This window comes from Hippocampus zosterae, chromosome 5 (assembly GCF_025434085.1).
Source record: "Hippocampus zosterae strain Florida chromosome 5, ASM2543408v3, whole genome shotgun sequence".
Lineage (NCBI taxonomy): Eukaryota > Metazoa > Chordata > Actinopteri > Syngnathiformes > Syngnathidae > Hippocampus > Hippocampus zosterae.
The window spans coordinates 2,748,648-2,768,714 of record NC_067455.1 but is presented as its reverse complement, the minus strand read 5'-3'; the positions used below and the strand labels follow the sequence as shown (position 1 = coordinate 2,768,714).

The following is a 20,067-nucleotide window of genomic DNA, read 5'->3' as shown; positions in this document are numbered from 1 at the left end:
CTTCATACACCACAGTAAAAATTCATGTTTGCAGTGCGAGAGTGCAGAATGAGGGCGTGAAAAATCTATGACAAACTTTGAATCACAAGTGACACGCCTGCTTTGAGAGCTGCAAAAATAGATTACTCGTCGTTTGCTCTGTAAGGAACAATAAAGCTGGCACGATATCAATTTAAACGAGGCCCAAAGGTGATTTATTAAACCATGTTTGAAATGTTGTAACCAATGCGATCAAAGTCACTTTTCTTTTTCTTCGCTCCCTTTAAAAGTTTTTGGCACACCTACAACATCCTAATAAAGCTTGACAGCCTTATTTCTTTACATGGGAGGTTGTTTGCAAAGTGATGGTGCAGTTTGAAGACAGTCCACACGGGGGAGTCCTTGAAACTAAACTGTGGAAAGGACCGTTTGGTACAAGCATGGACTAGTTCACGAAATTAGTGGGGTAAATCTCACGTAACATAAAATAATCCCATGCACATTTCTGGTGAACTATTCACAAAAAATAAAAACATTCTTAACAAGAAAAGCAACACTATCAGAAAGAACTTTACAGAAAAAGCAATGACAATTAAATGGAATGTCAAGAATTAAACATTATTTGCTGCTCCTTCTATTGCGTGCATTAGGGGCCACCAGGGGGCGGTATAACACAGAATTCCACACATGGGAGATGGTCATTCCACAGTAACGAGTAAAATTTGTCATTTTTTGCGGAGGATAAATAATGTATGCCTGAGTATTTTTTTAAATATTATTTGTCACTCCAATATTTGTGTTCAAACAATGATTGATTAATTGATATAGCCACTAATGTACCCGCAGGAGCTAAGTTTAGCCTCGTTGGAACGGAAAATGTTCAATTCCTCATTAATGACGGTGGTGCTCGATCCTCATCCCGCAAATAGCTGGGGATGACTGTATTCATGTAAACACACGCACGTCCACGCACGCAGACAAGCTCACTCATTAGGGATGTCAATGACCAGCTCGGCCTCGTCACCCTCGCCTCGGTCATCGTCTCCTCGCTCGCTGTCGATGTCGCTCTCGCCATCATCCTCGGCGGCATCCCCGCTGAGCATCTGTCGGGGGACCCAGCTGAAGGGGCCACTGGTCGTCGAAGCCGCAGCCGGGCCCGATGGGTAATTGGCGGTCATGGGCGCCACCACCTTGCAGGTGTGTGGGTAGGAGGACGAAAAAAACAACAACAACTTAAGGAATGGGAAAGAAAGACTGAAACGTGATGCTTGGAGGGGGTGGGGGATGAATGAATGCAATACGGAATGAATCAGAACCAAGTCAAACTCAAATGACCAAAAACCAAGAGGGAGGGGTTGAGTTGTAAAATTATCAATAAAATCCAGTTCAGGCACTGTTAGCCTCTTACACACAAAGATTACAACAGTTTGAAAATGATGTCATTTTAAATTAGAATTAAAGGTAGCTGAATAGAACATTTAACTGTTTTAACAATAGAAAAATGAACCAATTTGTTGAGGGGAAGGAGTTTGAATGTCATTATCCTTCTCTGATGTTGTTATTTGTTACGGCGTAAAAATAAATCAATACAAATCTCCATACAATGATTCGGGAGTCGGGCAAAGGTGAATGATTTCCAACACAAGCCAGGACATGTTTTCTAAATGTTAAAACAACGAGCTAACGGTGGCCTAAGACTGTCTTTTGTTTGTTTGCTCCCCTTTTTCCATCTCTCACCTTCCCGGCCGGATCTCTCTTGTTTTTGGGCGCCTTTGTTTTCCGCTCTTTCTTCACTCGATCAGCAGGGGGAGCCAAATACTCTGGTGGGAAGGGCATCTGCCCAGTATGAGCACAAATGGAAGTGGCCCACGTGACAGAAAGATGACAAGCAAACCAACACAAAAAATGAATACTGTAATGCGAAAAAGGAGATAAATAAAATGACAAATCAACTTGTTGGTAAGGCTCAATGATGATGATGATGGAGGAGGAGGAGGAGGCAGTACGAGAAAAGGCGAGGTGGCGGGAGGGAGAAAGTCACTCACAGTGTTGAGGTAAGCTCCGGAACCGGAGGACTGCAACGCGTGTACACCCGGACGAGATAGTAGGGAGAGGTGAGGCGAGGGGGATGACGGTAGACACGTGCCCGGGCTACTTCTTCGCCTGGAAAGGACACAAAACACACTCAATTGCGCTTGGCTCTTAAAATTGCGTGTGACGGAGCGAGAACATGCCAATAAGCCAAAGGTTACAACATCTGAAACACTGTGCATGGAATTTGTATTCAAAATGCGGGATGACCCCCACACTTTTAGTCATCTGTGAGTTTGTGCACTTCGGTAGTTGCTGCTCTTTTTGGTTAGCAACAGTGTTGCAAATTCTTCAAATGTACCCATGTGAGGATTCGGGACTCGGATGATGGATGGATGGATGGATGAATTCATAAGTCATGGCTGATTTATGTGACTTACTTCTTGGCTCCATCCCGTTCTCGTTCCCTCTCCCGGAGTACTTCTCCCTCGCTGTAGTCCGAGGACACAGTCGCGTCGGAATCTAAACGCGACAAAGTGAAAAGCTGAGCACACATTTTAAAGGTGAGAATTTTCCATGAACAAATTATTTTGAGTTTAACTACCTGAGGAATCGTCATCCACCCTCTCATAGGGAAGCAGTCGGTCCAGAAGGAAGCTGAAATTTCACGGATGAATATGTCACAAATCATAATGCATTGGAGGTTCTATATTAATTATCTTTACTGTTTAACAAATTGATAAACGAAGCAAATGAATAGACATCTTTTGAAGTCATTGTTGGGGGGATTTAATTAAAAGAATTACAAGGTACGATAAACAATTGCAAGAAAAATATTTTTTTTATAAACACCCTGTTGTGTATTTTTAATGAATGAACATACAGTAACTCCTATATTGCTTTTGTAATATCCACATATATTCTTTATGTTCTGTAAAATGCTTTTGTGACAGCTGTTGTGAAAGCACGATAAAAATAAAGCAATATCATATTTATTGTAAATTGTAAAGCAACTTAGGATATCAAGTATAATATGGCACAAACCTTTTGTCCCGGGACACTTTGAGCAGTTTTCTCTGTGCCCTCCTCAACTCCTCTTGGAAGCATTCGTGCTCCTAGAGAGAGAAAAAAAGACATTTTAATTTGTTCTCGACATTTGAATGTATATTTGTACTTTCTAACTTTCTACTCTTTACTGAGAACACATTATTTTGAAAGCATAAAAGTCTGAGCAAATGCGTAGCTGATTTTTTTAGTGTAACACGGAAATTCTTTTGCGTGCAAACGCCCCATGTCCCTCGTTGTACCAAGTTGTCAAAACGGGTAGTGTAAAAATGATTTCCGTTTCAATGTTGTTTTTCAGTACGTTGATCACTTAAGTGGGCTAAGACTATTTTTATTACATTGCAGATTGATTTAAGTTACGAGATTTACACCTTACTTCTTCTGGGGGTTGTTTGGAGAAATTACTTGCGTACAGACTACGAGTGTCTCTGCCACCACTACAATACTTACATAAACCAAAAATTTCAACTTTCGTTTGAGGTTCTTGTATTTTCGCTTGTAGTCGACTTCGACGTCTGCTTGGCCGTTCATTTCTGAAATGCACCACTCGCATTAACAACGAAATCTTAAGGCACATAACCACAAAGTATACAATTAAAATGTAAAAGGAATAAGCATGAGCACATTAGCATTCTCAGACTTGCCGTACAGGGCAAGCTGGCTAAGCTAGCTAAACACGTTAGCAGACGAGCTAAACTCGCTCAAAATACACGCCGGTGAGTTGAAAATAATTATAGAAATCCGGTCAGTGTTTTGATTTGATTTGTTTTACGATTCTAGCGTAGCTTTTACCAGTGCGGACAGCTATTCGAAAGAATCTTGCAATCCGTACCTCTTCCTTTAGTCTCTCTCTGGCGACATGGTTTTGTTTACGCTCCGAACGTCGTGATGTCATCGCGCGTCATGTCTACGTAGAAGCGACGCAGGCGACTGTCTCTTCCGGCTTCCTCCCGTTTAGTATGGACACAATGTTAGGTACAATCGCAACAATTAGCTGTGTACTGTATTACTTTAATAACATAATTTTCTTTTTGGTTGTATTTAAAATAAGACATTTTTAAACACGACTTTTACTTTGGAAAACAATGATCAACGTTTTTCCCACGTGCCTGACGTGTGTAATTACTTGAGGTTCAACCTAATTTGACGATCTGAACAAAATCAGTTTTGCCCGGCACTGTATCTGGCCTAGATGCTTTGAGTTGTCTCTCAATGTCCTCTGTGCAGCTGCCTAATGGTGAATTTGCTGCACAGACCACACCGTACACCGTAGATTCACTTGGCAGTACCCTGCAGGATGAATTATAGATCGGGGAGAATTTTGCAGGTGGTGCGTCATGCTGACTCACTGCATGATTTTGTGTGTGCGTGCCGGCGTGCATGCGCGCAGAGGTGGTGGAGACAAAGCATCAATGTACATTTACACTTAATGTATTTAAAATGGAGGAGATGAATGGGGCAGAGGAATGAGGCAGGACAGTGGCAATTGCTTAGATGCAGTGCAGAGATCGTTGGCATGGCAACTCACCCATCTTGCACAGGCACACACGCACACACACATACTGACATCACGCCTCTTAAAACCCCAAACAAGACCTTTTCTCTTGTCATATTGTCTGCCTTCCCTGCCATTTTTGGTGAGATTCATACAGATGGGAATCCTGCTAAAATGCCGCAGTATCATTTCGGGGCAGTAAAAAGCGCTGTAATGGTTGCACCACATCACCGCACCAACCTCCCCCCACACCTCCCTTTGACAGATCGATGAGGTACACTGACAAATTGAAACCCGCCCAGAAAATTTGTGACACTGCAATTTGTAGCTCCCATTTGTTGTGCAAAGCCCAAAATAGCCTCTTCTATCTATGTCCGCTGCCATGAATCACATGGTGCCGTCCTCTCAGAGAGCCGTCAGCCATCCATGCAACACTTTGTCTTTTTAATGGAGCATTCTATGTATTGTCTTCTGTTATTTTTAGCTTGTCATCTCTTTTGATGACAAAACCCAACCCCCCAATCACTTGGGTCTACTTCTATCTTGTGCTTTGTGGCCATGTTCACTGGAATGTACGAAAGCACACCAAGAATGACTTCAACAGAGGCATGCTCTCTGAAGACAATCTACTACTAGGTATCTACTTACCTAACACCTTCTACACCTGACGTACAACTGTACTGATCTACATACTGTACCAACCTACACTTGTACTTTCTGACCTGCCTCCCTTCCTTTGTTTCATCCTAAGTCTGGCCCTCGAGACCCGCTATTCAGCCAGCTTTTTAGCTCTATCCCTCCTCTAACACACCTGATTAAAACCATTAGCTCATCAGCTAACTTTGCACAAGCAGCATATATGAGCTATGCTATGATGCTAGCTAACGTCTAGCTAAAGTTAGTTGTGCTAGCATCAATTCACGAACGTATGTGTTAGCAACTGTTAAGTTAAGTTGCTAACACGTACAGATTTTAGACTTGTTGCTGGCCCAACATAAAATAAGGAACAAATACAACCAATAATACAGATACTTTACACTTTTGGCCATTACATCAGAAAGCTCCTTCCGCCACTCTGACGCCATGGTTTTTTTTTTTTTTTTTTTAAAGACAGCATATAGCTCTAGATACAGCACCTCCAAGGTGGGCATCATGTCAAGTCTTTGTCAAAGGAACCAAAGACTGAGGAAGAACTTGTAGCCCGGCCTGGTAGTTTTGGAAGCTTTGACAGCTTCAGCGTCAAGTGTTTGGGGTCCCTGCAAACACATGGCACGTTGTCAAGGTTATGGAAGCCCGGAGCACGTGACTGGGATTAGCGGGTCGGTCATACGACAGATTGGCTGACGCCGAGTGACATGGTGTTGACAGTCAGCTGACCTTCATGAGAAAAGGTCCAAATAAACACACACAGTCACACACACACACACAAAAACAACACCACTCCACAAATATGGCCAGTTTATTTTTGGTCGCACTTTAAGCAGCAGCTTGAGAAGGAAAAAAAAAGGTTAAACAAATTCAAATTCAATCGTGTTTGGATGATTTTTTTTTTCTTTGAGGAGCCCTGGAAAAGCATTTCATCCATCTCATGCATCCTCCACTAACAATAAAAGACGCACAAATATGTACAAGTTACCACAACTTTTACTATTCACCGTTTAAGGTTTTGTGACACATTCACGCTCATGACCTTTTGTTGAGCACAACATCACACGGACGCACGTCAATGCACTTTTACACAAAACACACGCGCGTGTGTCACAGCTCGGAAATGGCACGCACATAGAAAGTGTAGGGTGACAAAAGCCTGCGTTGTTTTCCTTGACCGTGCTGCGTTCAATGACATCAGTTACATTTGAACACAACATGGAAAATACTGCGCCGCGAGAGAGCAACGTACAAAATCCAAAACGGATGTTACATCAGTGTTTGGCTTTTAACGCTTTCATGAATATTAGTTGCTGTCATCTATAGTGTGTGTGTGTGTATATATATATATATAAATATATATATTAATATTTATATTTACATATGCCTATTAAGCTTGCGGGGGAATTGGAATTTGTTGTCTTCATTATTATTTAGCATGATACAATAACCATTCCGTACACAAAAAAGTCAATTTGAGGGTTAATCAAGCGGTGTACACATGCACTATTTACAAAGCCGGAGTGTGTGTACGTGTGTTGAAGTGGAAGCCGTCAGGCATGCCAAGGACCAACCTGCTGCTTGTATTAACGCAGAGAAAGTGTAATAATTTGGGGATTTGAAGTGTTTTACTGATCTGATCCTCGACTAAATCCTAATACACGGCATTGGCAAATGCTGGAATATTGTCTGATATTAGCCAGGAAAACTATCAGCAACATTTTTCTTACCGGTAATTAACATTTCATTCATTTTTTTTCTTCTGTGCTTCTCCAATGAATCTATGTAATCATCAATTGAGTTTATTCAATTTCTTGACTTTCCTCAAACTCTAAAAGGTCCTTTCGCACTGCGCTGGTTTACCTTGCTGCACATTTAGAAGCGGTGACTTAGCGGCCAAGGTGGTTAGCCTTTTATATAACGTTTATAAGCAATACATTTGAAACATTATTATTTTCGTACAATATTTTGCTCTATTTACGTGCTGTGTTAATGTTCAAACACGACAGAATCTTACAGGGGCGGAACAATGACATTAAATCTACTTTTGAGGAATGAGGTAGTAAAACGTAGGGAAACACTGTTTAAATGAAGTCTGATTCTATGTGTGTGTGTATATTTTGAAGTTATACAAAACCCACTGTGGTTTTTTTTCTAAATGTGACTGAATCATTTTAACGTGGGATGGACAAAACTTTTTTTTTCATGCTAGTCAGTACACGAGCATTCAGCCTGAGGCAGAAAAGTGACAGCGAGGCCAAATTGTTACGACTTGTTGTCATGAAGTGCACAACTCGCTGTTAGAAAATAGCTTCCGGTGGAATTTCTACTTTGTAAACTCTGCGTTTGGAGCCTGGCAGTTTTGTGGTGGGGATTTCCAAAGAAAAGCCTGCAAGAAATACAAAGATGTTACGAAACGAATGATGGATTGTTCGGCTCTGTACAGGCAATTAGAACAAGCAAAGTCCCGAATTCGAGGGGGGGGTGGTTTGATTGTCGACAGTGCTGGTGTGTCGCTTGGGGCTTTCCAATGTGAGCAGTCAGTCCTCAGGTGGTGGTGGTGGTGGTGATGGTGGGAGAATCTCCATGTTGATTCGGGATCCACTTCGGGGGCTTTAGGGGGCGGCACGGCTTACAGAGAGGAACCTCCAATTAACATCAGTTTGATCTGGGCCCGGTTCTGCAATGTTCCGCTCTGTTGTGTTTTTGTTTGTTTGTTTCAGCGGCGGCTGGAGTGTGGGGGCGTCACCCTTCAGCGGTGCGTCGGTGTCTGATCAAGGCAATCAAGTGGCTGGCTGCATATTTCAGGACTCGGACTTCTTGTCTCCGTTGTGGGACTACAGTATTGCTCTTGTTCACTACTTTTGCACAAGTGCTATTTTCTAGATCTCTCGTTCTTGTTCCTAGTCGCTCTCCTCATCATGGGATTTTTTTTGGGGGGGGGAGGTTCTGAGTACTTGTTAATTTGTTGTAGTTGCTCTTGGCTTCGTGTGATTCAACTAAGCTCATTTCATTTTTGTGTATTTCTCGGTGATTATCGTTTCCTTGTAATTGGCAAAGCGCCTTCTGTTGTCATTTGGTTTTCAGGGACTTTTGTTGCCAGCGCTTTTTGTTGACTGCTTTGTCGGGTCTCTCGCGTTTCTTTAAACAAACCTTTTTTTGTGATCGCCATTTATCCGAGTCTGCGTTTGTGGGATCAACACTCCATCCGGTCAGAGTTCAGACCGCTTGTCAGGTTCAGGGGTGCCTGCGATGAAAAAGTTTCAGGTTAGTGATGCAAAATTGTGAAAGATGTTTTTTTTTTTTTTTTTTAAATGTAGCTTTAAAGACCCTGTAAAGTGAATTATGATTAGCTTTCAAATACATGATACATACATGTTTGAACATAATTGCTGAGCAGAGGTGTCGTCATTTCTCATAAATTTGAAACCTCAATTCAAATGTTTGTTGAGGTTTTTTTTGTTTTTTTTCCCAGACATTCAAATTTGGCGGGTTTGTTCATGAGTCTTTGGCGTGTCAATTTTAGAAGACGTTTCACTCGACAAGGACTTTAATTCTGCCCCCTCATACCATTGGGGATGGGCTCTGTCAAGAACGGAATGTGGTCATCGGATGAGGGAGGCTCATAGGCCCCCTGGGCGGCGGATGAAAACATCTTGTGAGGTTCCGGAGCCGGGCTTGGGACTTTCGGGGTGGTCGGCTTGGGCTCCAGGGTATCGCCGACGGGTTTTGGCTCAGTTGCTGGACTCGCCGGACTCTTGAGTACCGGGCTGGAGACTGGGCTGGACTTGACGTCGGCCGGTTTGGGCACATCCAGGTTCACCGACTGAGCAGGGTGGGTCTCGACGTCTTTGGTTTCAGGCTTTACTTCCGCGGCACTCGGCTTGGTTTCAGCTACCGGAGTGGATTCGACGTCTTTCATGGTCGGTGGCGGTGGAGCACTTGATTTAGTCTCGGGAGCGACGGAGATGCTCACGGCATCCGAGTCGTGGATTTGCTCAGGGGCGTCGGTGTCAGTGTCCAGCGGCAGGGCTGTGTTAAAGCCAACGCCCGAGTCGCTGGTGTCCAGGTTGCCGACGCCGACCTCCTTCGAAGAAATCTCCAGTCCCTGCGTTCGCACGTGCAAAGGGTCACCGCACCGCGGAGGCATTCAAATGATACATAAACGGAGCCGTGTCTTACTTTAATGTCCACCTCAGTGCTCTGAGATTTCTCGGTGTTGTCGGCCTGCGAATGCTTGGACTCCTCGCTGAGTTTGGTGATGTTCTTGACCACCTGTGAGCACGCAAAACAAACCTTTTGTTTTATTTTTTTTCGTTGCGTGAAGAAAAATAAGAGTGTGAGTGTGTATGTATATAGAAGAACTTGAGAGTGGCAGATGAAGAGCTTAAAGCGAGTCTTCTTGTTTTTATTGACTGAAAATGATGTGATTGATAGTCTCCCAATGCAAGTGTATTTTGCTTGGAGTGTTTAGAGAGGGCCGTTACGATTTTTACCTGTTAAGGGTGGTTCTGGAATATATAACCATCTACCAAATTGCATTTTTCATGCAACAGCACCTTATTCTTGTTATATGCCAACATTTTCCTCCCAATTTCACAAGGCCAAGCTGACGTGTCTCTGCTGGCCGATCCAACCTGTCTGAAGGCATCCCCCTCGTCCTCCTTGCCAGCATTCTGGGCGATCTTCTCCAAGGCGGCGGCCCTCTTGGCCCTCTTCTGGACTTTGATCAGGCAGGACAGCAGGCAGGCCAGAAGGAGGAAAACCAGCAGGCTCAGCAGGGCGATGATGGCCACGTAGATGGACTCCAGCTTGTAGGCTGCCAAAACACGCATCGGTTAACAGGAGTGACCTTGATTTGACTTGGTGGACGTGTTCTCACGCTTACGTTTGAGTTCCATGTGGATGCTGGACATGGGGAATCCCTGTGTGTCGGTGACTTTGAAGAGGCCTTCATCGGAGCGCTTGACTTGATCCAGGAAGACCAGAGATCCCTCCACGGAGAGGCGACCCTTGAAGCCTAGCTTTGTTTGGGCCTGCAGACAGACGACATGTGCATATTAAAAAATAAAAATCAAAACACACTCGGGAGCCACAAGATTCCCAATCTAATCACACGCAAGAACAATCCAAGTATTCTGCATCATACATGTATTGACTTCTTCTTTCATGTTTTTAAATATTAAAAAGAGCCTTCTACAGTGTTGTATTTGGAAAAAACAAACACTATCACACAATCAAAGAGAACAATAAGGAATTAAACTGTTTGTGCCTCGTGATGTCACGCTTGAATGATGAATGCTAGTTTTATTAGCCTGTCAATGGCGTTTTACCTTGTGGGCGAGCATTAAGCTAAGAAGCCTTTTCTAAAGCAGAATTATCAATCTAACCCATATTAAGAACCACTGTAGAGCTTGCAATTTGAAATTAAAAAAAAAAAAATTGAGTCGGATCAACTCCTAAGTGTGGACTTTATTAAAAAAAATCGTGCTTACGTCGGTGAACTCCCCTCGATCCATGAGTAGGCGCATCTGGTGGTCCGTGTCGGCGCTGTAGTAGAGGTGTACCATGGAGCTGTTGAGCATCAGGTTAATCTTCAGTCGTTCGCCGTGATGCAGGTTGACAAAGTGCTGGTGCTCTGAGGAAGTACACGCACGGCATCAGTTGAGGGAGTATATCACATTAGGCTTGTGAGATGTCCGCATCGCGTCAACAAACCGCTGGCGTATTGAGAGGGAAGCTGCCGAGGCGGCAGAAAGGTCAGAAAAACTGAAACTGAAAGACGGCTACTCGAGTGACGAAAAATATGCTGGTAAAAACAGAAATACCGATCCAACGCCATGACTGTAGTAGAAATTAAAACAAATAAATCAATACATTAAAAAAAGGAAAGTCTATAATTAGTAAAGTGTCAAAATCCATTTTGACTGTCAATTATAAATGGTTCATTTGCTTTCATTTCGTTCTAAGTCCAATAAGACCAAACCATTGACATCAAATAAATCTGATATTGTAATACAGATGAACTGATTGCCTGTTAGTTAAAAAATACATGGCAAGAGGACCTTGAAATAATCTTGTCTGAAAGAATTCTGTCGGCGTGTGAGTGCCAGGGCGTGAGTTGTGGCCCACAGCAGCTTCTTGTGACTGTTGCCATTCTCTATTACTTTTTTTGGGGGGGAGGGGGGTCTCCTTGCACACATAAGAGGGCATCACAGTCAAAGTACCGCCGAAATGGATTTCAAACGTAGGAAGAACATTACAAAAAATTGTCTGAAAAACACATACTCCAGTAAAGTACGGATTCCTGAAAAATCTACATCAGTTCAGAAACGCAAATACTTGTTGTCCCTCACCTATGACCTGGAGACAGATTTTAATCCGAACGGCGCCTTGAGCATCCCTGACGGTGTAGCTGCCATCGTCGGCCCCCGTTGTCGACCTCAGGACCACGTGCTGGTCGCTGACGCTGATGCGACCCTGGTAGCCTTCCCGGGGTTTATACGTGCTCGTCAGCAGCACCAGCGCCGGTCTGGAAAAATATAAATATTTTATTGCTTTGTTCCTGTAAAAGTACTCCCCCCACCTTTATACTTTCCAACCTTATTCCATTAGATTAGATGTTGTTTCTTGTAAAAATAAGATTACATTTTAGTCATGTTAAAGCATTATTCTTGTCAGATTACATCCTTTTTTCCCCCCTCAAAGTAATTTAGAATCGGATAACCTGATGTGCTTCTAAAATTTAAATTACTTGAGATTGTGACTCTGGGGTTTTTGTTATCTGTCAGTTTAAAAAAAAAAAGAAATCACGAAATATTTCACTCTGTGTATATTAAATCCATATAGTGCATATAAAAAGTCTACACACCCCTGTTAAAATGTCAACTTTTGGAAGTTGAAAACAATCAAGTTCAGCTGTTCCAATCGGCAAGAAAGAATAAAATCATGAAAATGAAATTTCGCACAAGGTCTCGTGGATCTGCATGATATCGGAACCACTGGAATGGATTGAAATGGTCCATTTATCAAGTTGCGCCTCATAATTAGATTGCGTAGGGTGTGCCTAATGAAGTGTCCAGTGTACGCCCTGGCATGTGCTGGTTCAACCTACTTGGATGTCAGGTTGGCCTCCACCGCACTGGGCCTGTGCTCCAGGGTGATGGGTGGCGTCACCTCCAACAGCGGAATCCGGAAGTTTTCTCCGTATTTTACCATCTGCTCGTTGTAGCAATCTGCAGGTGGCACGAGCAAAGAGGTCAGTGGGAAGCAATCGAGTAGAGATGCACGGTTACTGTACTTCAGTAGGTTTGCCAGGTACCTGTACTTTACAAATACAAGTACTACTCCTTACGTTGTGAAAAATACCCCAATTACTTCCTTTTTTTATATATAATCCTCTGCATTGGCAACCGTGGCTCTCCTTACCCACGTGCAAGGAAGTCTGAGTGGTATAAAAAAAAAAAAGAACAGATTGTCAAGAAGTGAGCGAGCAGTGATCCGGAAATACGGGGGTGGGTAAAATCGGCAACACAGCAGGGAAGGAAAGGAAGAAAGGGAGGAGAGAGCTTAAAGAGCGGCATAATGACAGGCTGCTGGCAGCGCTGGGAAGACGCACGGTGATCACAGCAAATAAGACGACGCCGTCATCGGCTGGCAGCGCACTCCATATGGTGCGCGGCGCGCGCGTTACGGCACTGCGCTCGCCTTGCATTCACTCGCATCTGCTTCCATTTGGCGCTCATTTAAAAAAAAGAATAAATAAATAGGCTTGTGCATATTTTCTGCTGATGAATGAATTGTTCGTGCAGTTGGACCGTGTGTTTGTCATGGGTGAGGAATTGTTCGTGGGATGATACGGTAACCTTGGCTTGACATCTTTTGAAACATTTCTATGCCTTTGCCGTTAATCCACAAGTTTCAGGTTTTTTTTTTTTTTATAAAATATATATATTTTTTTTGCTGACATGAATATTTCTATTATTAGACTTTTTGAAGTTTTTATACCCAAATCACAAAGTTTATGTCCAATTGCAACATTTATTTTTATTTTTTTACAGGATACACGTGCATACAGTCCTACTCTGACGAATGAAAAGCACACGTCTCTCTGTAATTCCATCGTCAAATAGTTTTAGACACTTCTATAAAAAATAAAAATAAAATTCAAAAATCAAAATCACATTTTTCCTTGTTTTAATGATGTCAAATGTCTTTTTTTTGTTTGTTTAATGACTTCATATTTGCGGTTTGGATTTTTCGAATTTTTAAATTCACGCAACATTTCAGCTTTTGTACTTTTTTTTTGTATACTGTACCTGAAAACTTTTGTTGCTCTGGCAGCAAGCTAATGAACAATTGTACGAAAAATAGCGTCTATCTGCAAATTTTGATCCAAACCCATTGATCCTTGAGTTTTTGGGTGAAAATACGTTCAATCGCCACACGTTCAAATCACGAGTAAGTTCAAGTACCTCGAACGAAGACCCTGATGCGTCGGACGTCCTCGGGATCTTCGGGGTTCTTCACTGTGTACACGCCCTCGTCTCCCTCGACCACCGAGTTGACAACCAGGTGTTTCAGGTAAAGGTTTTTCTTGGCCCGGTTCCCCACCACCATGTCGCCCCGCATCAGCACCACTTCAGTCGATCGCGGGGTCGGGCGAAAGGTCACCTCCAGCCCGGGCGCGTGCAGCAGGATGTGGAGGTCTTCGCCGAGGAATAGCATCAAGGATTCCTCGTTGACTGCGTGGGAGTGGAGGGGGCGTGGGGTCATATTACCGGAACTGTACGGAAGGACTTAAGTTGGGCGCCGCGATCATTTATTCCATACTCACCCTTGCCAGACACTGACAGCACTGCTGATACAAGGAAAAAAAAAAGAGGACTCGATTAGTGCTCAGTTTTAGACAACCTCTGTTGAGCTTTTTCTTTCTGTTATTTTACATGACGCTTTTTCAATACAAAAAAAAAAGAAAAAGAATGGATTGTCAAACCTGTTTACGTTGCAGGTCACGGTTACTCTCAAATCACATAAATATGCCATCGCTGTGTAACGCGATGGCAAAAATCATAGTTTGGTATGTCATTCGGCTTTCGGGTCGCCCATTTGGTGGAGTAAAATGAAAATGAAAAAAAAAACACTGCTTGTCAGATTTTTACAACAAATTTGGGCAGATAAATTGCAGGTTTTGAAAACCACACACATGCACACACACTCGCCACAGATTACAAAATGAAAATCCTAAAGGAGGCTGTGACTGTAATGCCCCCCCAAAAAAAATCACCTTTGACCTTCGTTAGACTTTAAACAAAGATAATGACTTCTTTTTTTTTTTTTAATCTGCCGATTTTTTTGCAGATTTTTCTCTGTTGTCTAGGACAAACGTTCAGCCTGTAATTTGTGATTTGTATTGTTGGAATCCAACATGTGATTTCATTCATGCTATATCCATCTGTGATCATCGTTATCGGTTCTCAAAGTTTTATTCTGCCATATATTGAAAGTTTGGCCACCGTGTAATGTGACTTTCCTACCTGTGGCAAGCAGAAGGGTGAGCGTGACCACACAGGGTTTGCTCATCGTGGCTGTTTTGTAGCACCTGGAGAAACAAAATCGATTAAAAAAAAAAAATCATGCTACCAAGGGTCCTAGCAACACACACTTGTCAACCATGACACAGTTCTGCATCCCCCAAAATTTTGGTCGATCGCACCAACCTGATTTAAAACACAATAATTCATAACCGGGACTCGTCTTGTTCTCCAATACGAATCCGGCGTAATCTGTCAAGGCCATTACGGTGACAGCCTCGCAGACGACGGCCGATTAAAAGGCGCCACCGGGGAGGTATTAGGGTGATGTGAGCCGCTTTCCTCTGCAGCGCTGACGCGCACGAGGCCAAAGACATCACAATATGTGCGCGTGCGATTAAAAATACATTTTGCTGCAGTTTTAAAGTCATTAAAAAAAAAAAAAAAAGGCCCAGGAGGAAATTCGGCAGCCATTGAATGTAATGTCGCCAGGCCAACCGAGCCTATTTGCGCAGGACATGACAAAGCATCCTTTTTATAATGCTCGCCGGCAGGGGGGGGGGGGGGGGGGCGTTCGTGCGTTTGGTACCTGGGCCGTCACAAGGCAGTAAAGCGACTTAATCCATCTCCTAATACCACTAACGACGTCATAATTACAGACATGCAAAGAATGATGCACCTTCAAGACAGATTTCTAAGCATGTCCGAGAACATGAGTGCCAGTCGAGCTGGTCTGTCACAGTGAAACGAAACAAATAAATAAATACATTGAAGTTATGGTGGGTCGGCGAGCTCACCCTTGTGGAGGTGAACCTAAAATCTGGTTGGTTAAAAAAAAAAAAACAGTCCCATTGCAATTAGAGTTAACATCGGAGCAGCGCGAGCCTGGACAGATTAGTTTGACATGGCAACACAGAGAAGCTGCAATTCGATTGGACAAAAAAAAAAAATTGAAAATACGAAACGCATCTCTGCTGATCGGGGTCTTCTGTTTTGCACATCCTTTATGTGTCCTACACCGGGGAAATTTACAATGAAAATGTTGAAGTGAGGAAGAGGTGAGATGAGCTTCTATGGCCTTTGTGTACTTTGTGATTTAAAAACAAAAAATGGAGTACTTTGCCACACTCTTGTGGTAAATATAAGCAATTGGAACGTTTTTGGAGGGGTGCTAAATTTGGCATCAGGAAATTTGGGATACACTTGTAGAAGAAGTGTTCCTAATAGTGTCACCATTAAGTATACCGGTATTTAAAAACAGTAGTGACACATTGAACAAAAATAAAATTTAAATTTTCCCCCCCCGGTTTTCATGAGCTAAACTCAAAAGGGCTAAAAACACAGGTGTCAAACTCAAGGTCCGGGGGCTAGATCTGGCCCACCGTATCATTTTGTGTGGCCCGCGAGTGCAAATCAAGCATGTCAATTTTTCCACGATGCTTGCTAAAAGTCTGAACCAAAATTTAAGATTGTCATATGTAATCCTTCATTACACGGAGATATCGCAACCATTACACGTACAGCTCATGCCAGATAGGGATAGAGATCAAAATGTTCCATTTATATGTCGACAATTCGTCTCCTCACATTTAGCAAACAGCACAAGCAAAACAGCACCTCGTGTCATCGTCTACTGTCCAGCTGCCGAGGCTGTGCGGTGACACTTCAGCGAGCACGGAACACGCGAAGCGCACCAAAGCGTCCACTGAGGCGCCGCGCCGCCCTTTGGGCCGTGAATCTGCAGAGCGCATACACATCAACCATCTGCCCCCTTTGCCTCCCTCTCCCACATGCACTCATTGCACTCCATCCTTTCCAGCGCACTTCTTCTTCTTCCTCTCCTTTGCATCACCTGCCCTGCGTTCTTCTTGCTCGCTATCTCAATGAATTATTCCCCCCCCCTCTTACGTAACATCAGCCACTGCGTCTCACGGTGGAGTCAAAACCATCTCCTGTGCTCCTTCGCACTCGACAAGGTCAAGCAGGTACATGTGCGTGGATTTTTAACGAGACGGAAATAGCTTTTAGTGACTGCAGATGAGTGCGCGCGTGGCCGCACAAAACCCGGCTGTGTCTCGAGTCATCATCTTTCACTTTTGCGTCTCGCCACCGCACCAGCACGCCACAAAACGGGAACGACTGTACACGTATTGTTGTGCGCTCCCTTCACTGCACCGCTCAAGATATTTATGAGTCAATGCGGCATGGAAAAGGAAAGAGGGTGAGGGGGGACGTTGCCGTTCCGATTAATCAGCACAAGGGGATTGGCTGACTAATCAATTCATCGATTAATCAATCATTAAGGATGTTTCATTTTGAGTTGTTTTGATTGATTGCTTGTGTCTTGCAGCAACAGAGGTAACCAGCGAAGAGCAGAGGTGGTTTTTGGAATCACTCCCTATCCAAAAAGAGGGTAGGAGTTGAACTGATTAATCGACTAGTCAAAGAAGCACTTGTAGTACTTCAATGAAGACTCGCAGCAATCAGAAGAGTCGATGGTCGGGAGGCTAACTGATTAGCTATCCATGTTGTTGTCGTGGGGAATGAGTGAACAATTCCAAAAGGAAGGAAAGGAAAGGAACAGAGGACTAAAAGGTTCATTTGTGGCAAGCAAACGAGTCCGGAGAGCAGGCCGGCTGTGGAAGTGATGAACTAAAGGATGAGACAGGCTCCTTGCACCCGTCACATTCTCTCAAATCATCGAGGAGGATGAGGAGGAAAATGAAGGCGGCTGGGTTAACACATCGCGTTATTGACAAAGCATGCGGGGGTGACAAACGTGTCATCTGCTGCTGTGCGAATCGTCGATGTCAGTGATTCGCAAAGTGTGGGCTCCCTCGCATGGCATTGAAAAGAATCACAGGCAGGAAAGTTCAGTTTTATTTAACTTTGTACGAGATATTTATTTAAACGTCAACAATTTCCGGTTTGTATTTTCTTCATACATTCATTAAATTTTAATGGAATCATTTTTTTAGGTACACTTTTAGTTCCTTATATTTAAGGACAGCGTTATGGTAAAAACTGTGCATGATGTTACAGTGGATTTGAGTTATATTAATTATACACAACCAATCACAAATTTCTCAACACTCTCTGATGCTATTGAATAGTGACGTGTCTCCATACTTTTGGCCTGCACTACACTTTTTAACCTCTGCTGGCTGAATGCAAATATATCTTGAAAAATGATACGTATTACAGCAATGACACATTTTCAAACACCTGTAATTTTAACATGAACGTAGCAGCATCACATACAACATCAAATTAAATATTGTACGTTTAACAACAAAATGTTCAACCAAGGCTAATAAGTTTAATGTTTAATTTACGATCTAAACGCTAACGAGATTGGGGAAAACGTCATGGAGGTTAATGGGAATTAGCGTTCATATTACAGAAATGATAACTTCTACTTTAAGTACATAACAAACATTAGCACATAAGTTACAAACCTTCAAAGAACTTTGACTTTAGCGCAAATGCAGCAGTGTCACAAACGACAAAATACAATTAAACATTGTCTATTTTAAAATCAAAACATATTTAATCGAAATGTAAGTCTGTTAGCTTGATGCTAACATATAAAACTAACAATAAACTCCATAAATTACAGAAATTAGCATCGATTTCGACGAACACTTACTCGGCATAGTAGGCCGTCGCTATGTGCTAATCGCTATGAAAGGTTTGGCAACCACTTGCTCTTGTCGTGCTTTCGCGGGCTGCGTTTCTGCAGTGGCGGCGGCGGGGTTGTTGGAAGCTACATTGCAGCCTCCGGTCAGCTAATGGATGCTGTTGAGCCTTTTAACTGTTCACTATAGAAAATCAGATATAGTATAGTATAGGCGCCCCTTGAGATGAAGTTACCGGTACATTATGCTTAATGTATTCCTCTTATGAACGCTAGCTGTTAGGGCTCTCACCTGTCACTTTCGACACGTTTTGTGAAAAAGAAATCAAGTCGTCAGCGTGAAACGTGGAAAATAATTTGTCTGGAAATTTATTGTAGAAAAAAATAATTTCAAAATGACTCAAAAAACAAATATATTTTAAGAAAATTGAAGCATAAATTAAAAAAAACATGGCTAGAATATTTTTTGGGGGAAATGAAGTTAACTCTACTGCATAATGATAATTTGCATATTGGAACGTATTGGAAACACATTAATTGAAGGTAAAAATAGAACTATGAAATAAATAAAATAACAAACATCAGTTACAAGTTGACATGTAAACGAGTTCACCAAAACATTGGAAACACTAGTGCAGACTGCCAGTCCAAAACACGCATCACATCATAAACGTGTACCGCAGCTGTCACCGTGGAAATCGTCATTATTAGGCTGCTCAAGTGTAACAATTGAAGTGACCATGATTGTAATTAAAATCAATATTCTAGCATTTTATTTCCCCAGAGGCTAGCTGACAAGTGAACATGCCACTCGGCACTCAGCCCAAGAAAGAAAAAAATAAAGAGAAAAAGAAAAAGAATGACTGAATGAAAGAAAACAACCCTAAATATTCCACGATCAAGCAAATGGAGTGTGACAAGGCTCTGAAGTCCAAACGGTACCCCGCAGGGCCCGGGACAGCAGACGAGGCACGCACGAGCCGTGAAAAAGCTGCAGAATTTAACCCGTCACGCGCCGGCTACATGCGGAAAACTCGCCCGTACGTAAGCATCGACGATACGGGGAAGCGAGACGAGCGGAGTCCGGGGGGCGCCTACCTGAATCCGATGATCCGGCAAGTGTCCGTCCGTCCCTTCACTCGGTTTGTCGGCGGTGCAGATGTGCGTGAACGTTGCCTGGGTGGGGTCCCTCGTATCTCACCCTCCCTCCTCCAGAGATGCTTTACTGCTGCTGCTGCTGCTGCACTCGGCGACTCCGGATCCACATTTGGAAGAGGTTCAAAAATGTTTCGGCCACTCGGAAGCGCTCGACTCCTGTCGGGAAACAGGACATGCGCACACACGCACACGCAGGGACTCCACACGGCGCATGCCCCCCACCCCACTCGATCCACGACAGGACAGCCGAATTGAATCATCGTCGGCAAAGAGTCTCACGAATGAGCTTTGTGTCATGTTGGTATATTTTGCTGCGTTGGGAAGCGACAGATGCTAAATTGATCTAATCTCAATGGGACTTCTGAACGGCTCATTTGGGTGTGAAAAACCTGCACCTGGTTGCCAGCCAATCGCAGGGCACACATAGACGACCATTTGCGCTCACACTCACACCTAGGAGCAATTTACCCCGGAGAAAAGCCACGTAGAAAAAGAAAACTCATTTGAAAACTAATACAGAA

At 43.2% G+C, this 20,067-nt stretch overlaps 2 protein-coding genes across 4 annotated transcripts; both read right to left on the bottom strand.

Annotated features, from left to right (window-relative positions):
• Positions 1-167: 167 nt before the first annotated feature.
• On the bottom strand, positions 168-4,021 carry ino80e (INO80 complex subunit E). 3 transcript variants are annotated; one of them, XM_052065318.1, is made up of 8 exons: positions 3,908-4,021; positions 3,526-3,608; positions 3,055-3,125; positions 2,615-2,667; positions 2,451-2,532; positions 2,025-2,142; positions 1,717-1,815; positions 168-1,169 (listed from the first exon to the last, which is right to left on the bottom strand). In XM_052065318.1, the coding sequence occupies exons 2-8, from the start codon at positions 3,604-3,606 to the stop codon at positions 963-965; spliced, it is 711 nt and encodes a 236-aa protein (XP_051921278.1). In that variant the 5' UTR covers positions 3,607-3,608; positions 3,908-4,021; the 3' UTR covers positions 168-962. The 3 variants fall into 3 exon arrangements, with proteins under 3 accessions (XP_051921278.1, XP_051921279.1, XP_051921280.1); XM_052065319.1 differs by having other exon boundaries at positions 3,868-3,930; XM_052065320.1 differs by lacking the exon at positions 1,717-1,815.
• A 1,992-nt stretch (positions 4,022-6,013) lies between these two features.
• On the bottom strand, positions 6,014-19,736 carry si:dkeyp-77h1.4 (uncharacterized). Its single transcript, XM_052065077.1, has 12 exons — positions 19,487-19,736; positions 14,755-14,819; positions 14,055-14,075; positions 13,693-13,962; positions 12,333-12,453; positions 11,575-11,750; positions 10,714-10,856; positions 10,107-10,254; positions 9,856-10,037; positions 9,401-9,493; positions 8,789-9,326; positions 6,014-8,465 (listed from the first exon to the last, which is right to left on the bottom strand). Exons 2-12 carry the CDS (start codon positions 14,798-14,800, stop codon positions 8,431-8,433), a joined length of 1,773 nt encoding a protein of 590 aa, XP_051921037.1. The 5' UTR covers positions 14,801-14,819; positions 19,487-19,736; the 3' UTR covers positions 6,014-8,430.
• Positions 19,737-20,067: the final 331 nt, after the last annotated feature.

Excerpts from the sequence above, each read along its gene's own strand:
- si:dkeyp-77h1.4 (XM_052065077.1), bottom strand. The coding sequence starts at position 14,800 with ATGAGCAAACCCTGTGTGGTCACGCTCACCCTTCTGCTTGCCACAG. Across the intron at positions 12,454-13,692 it reads CATCAGGGTCTTCGTTCGAG|ATTGCTACAACGAGCAGATG; the intron begins GTACTTGAACTT and ends TGCCACCTGCAG. Across the intron at positions 10,857-11,574 it reads AATCTGTCTCCAGGTCATAG|AGCACCAGCACTTTGTCAAC; the intron begins GTGAGGGACAAC and ends GTACTTCCTCAG.
- ino80e (XM_052065318.1), bottom strand. The coding sequence starts at position 3,606 with ATGAACGGCCAAGCAGACGTCGAAGTCGACTACAAGCGAAAATACAAG. Across the intron at positions 2,668-3,054 it reads AAAGTGTCCCGGGACAAAAG|CTTCCTTCTGGACCGACTGC; the intron begins GTTTGTGCCATA and ends GTGAAATTTCAG. Across the intron at positions 1,170-1,716 it reads AGAGAGATCCGGCCGGGAAG|GTGGTGGCGCCCATGACCGC; the intron begins GTGAGAGATGGA and ends CACACCTGCAAG.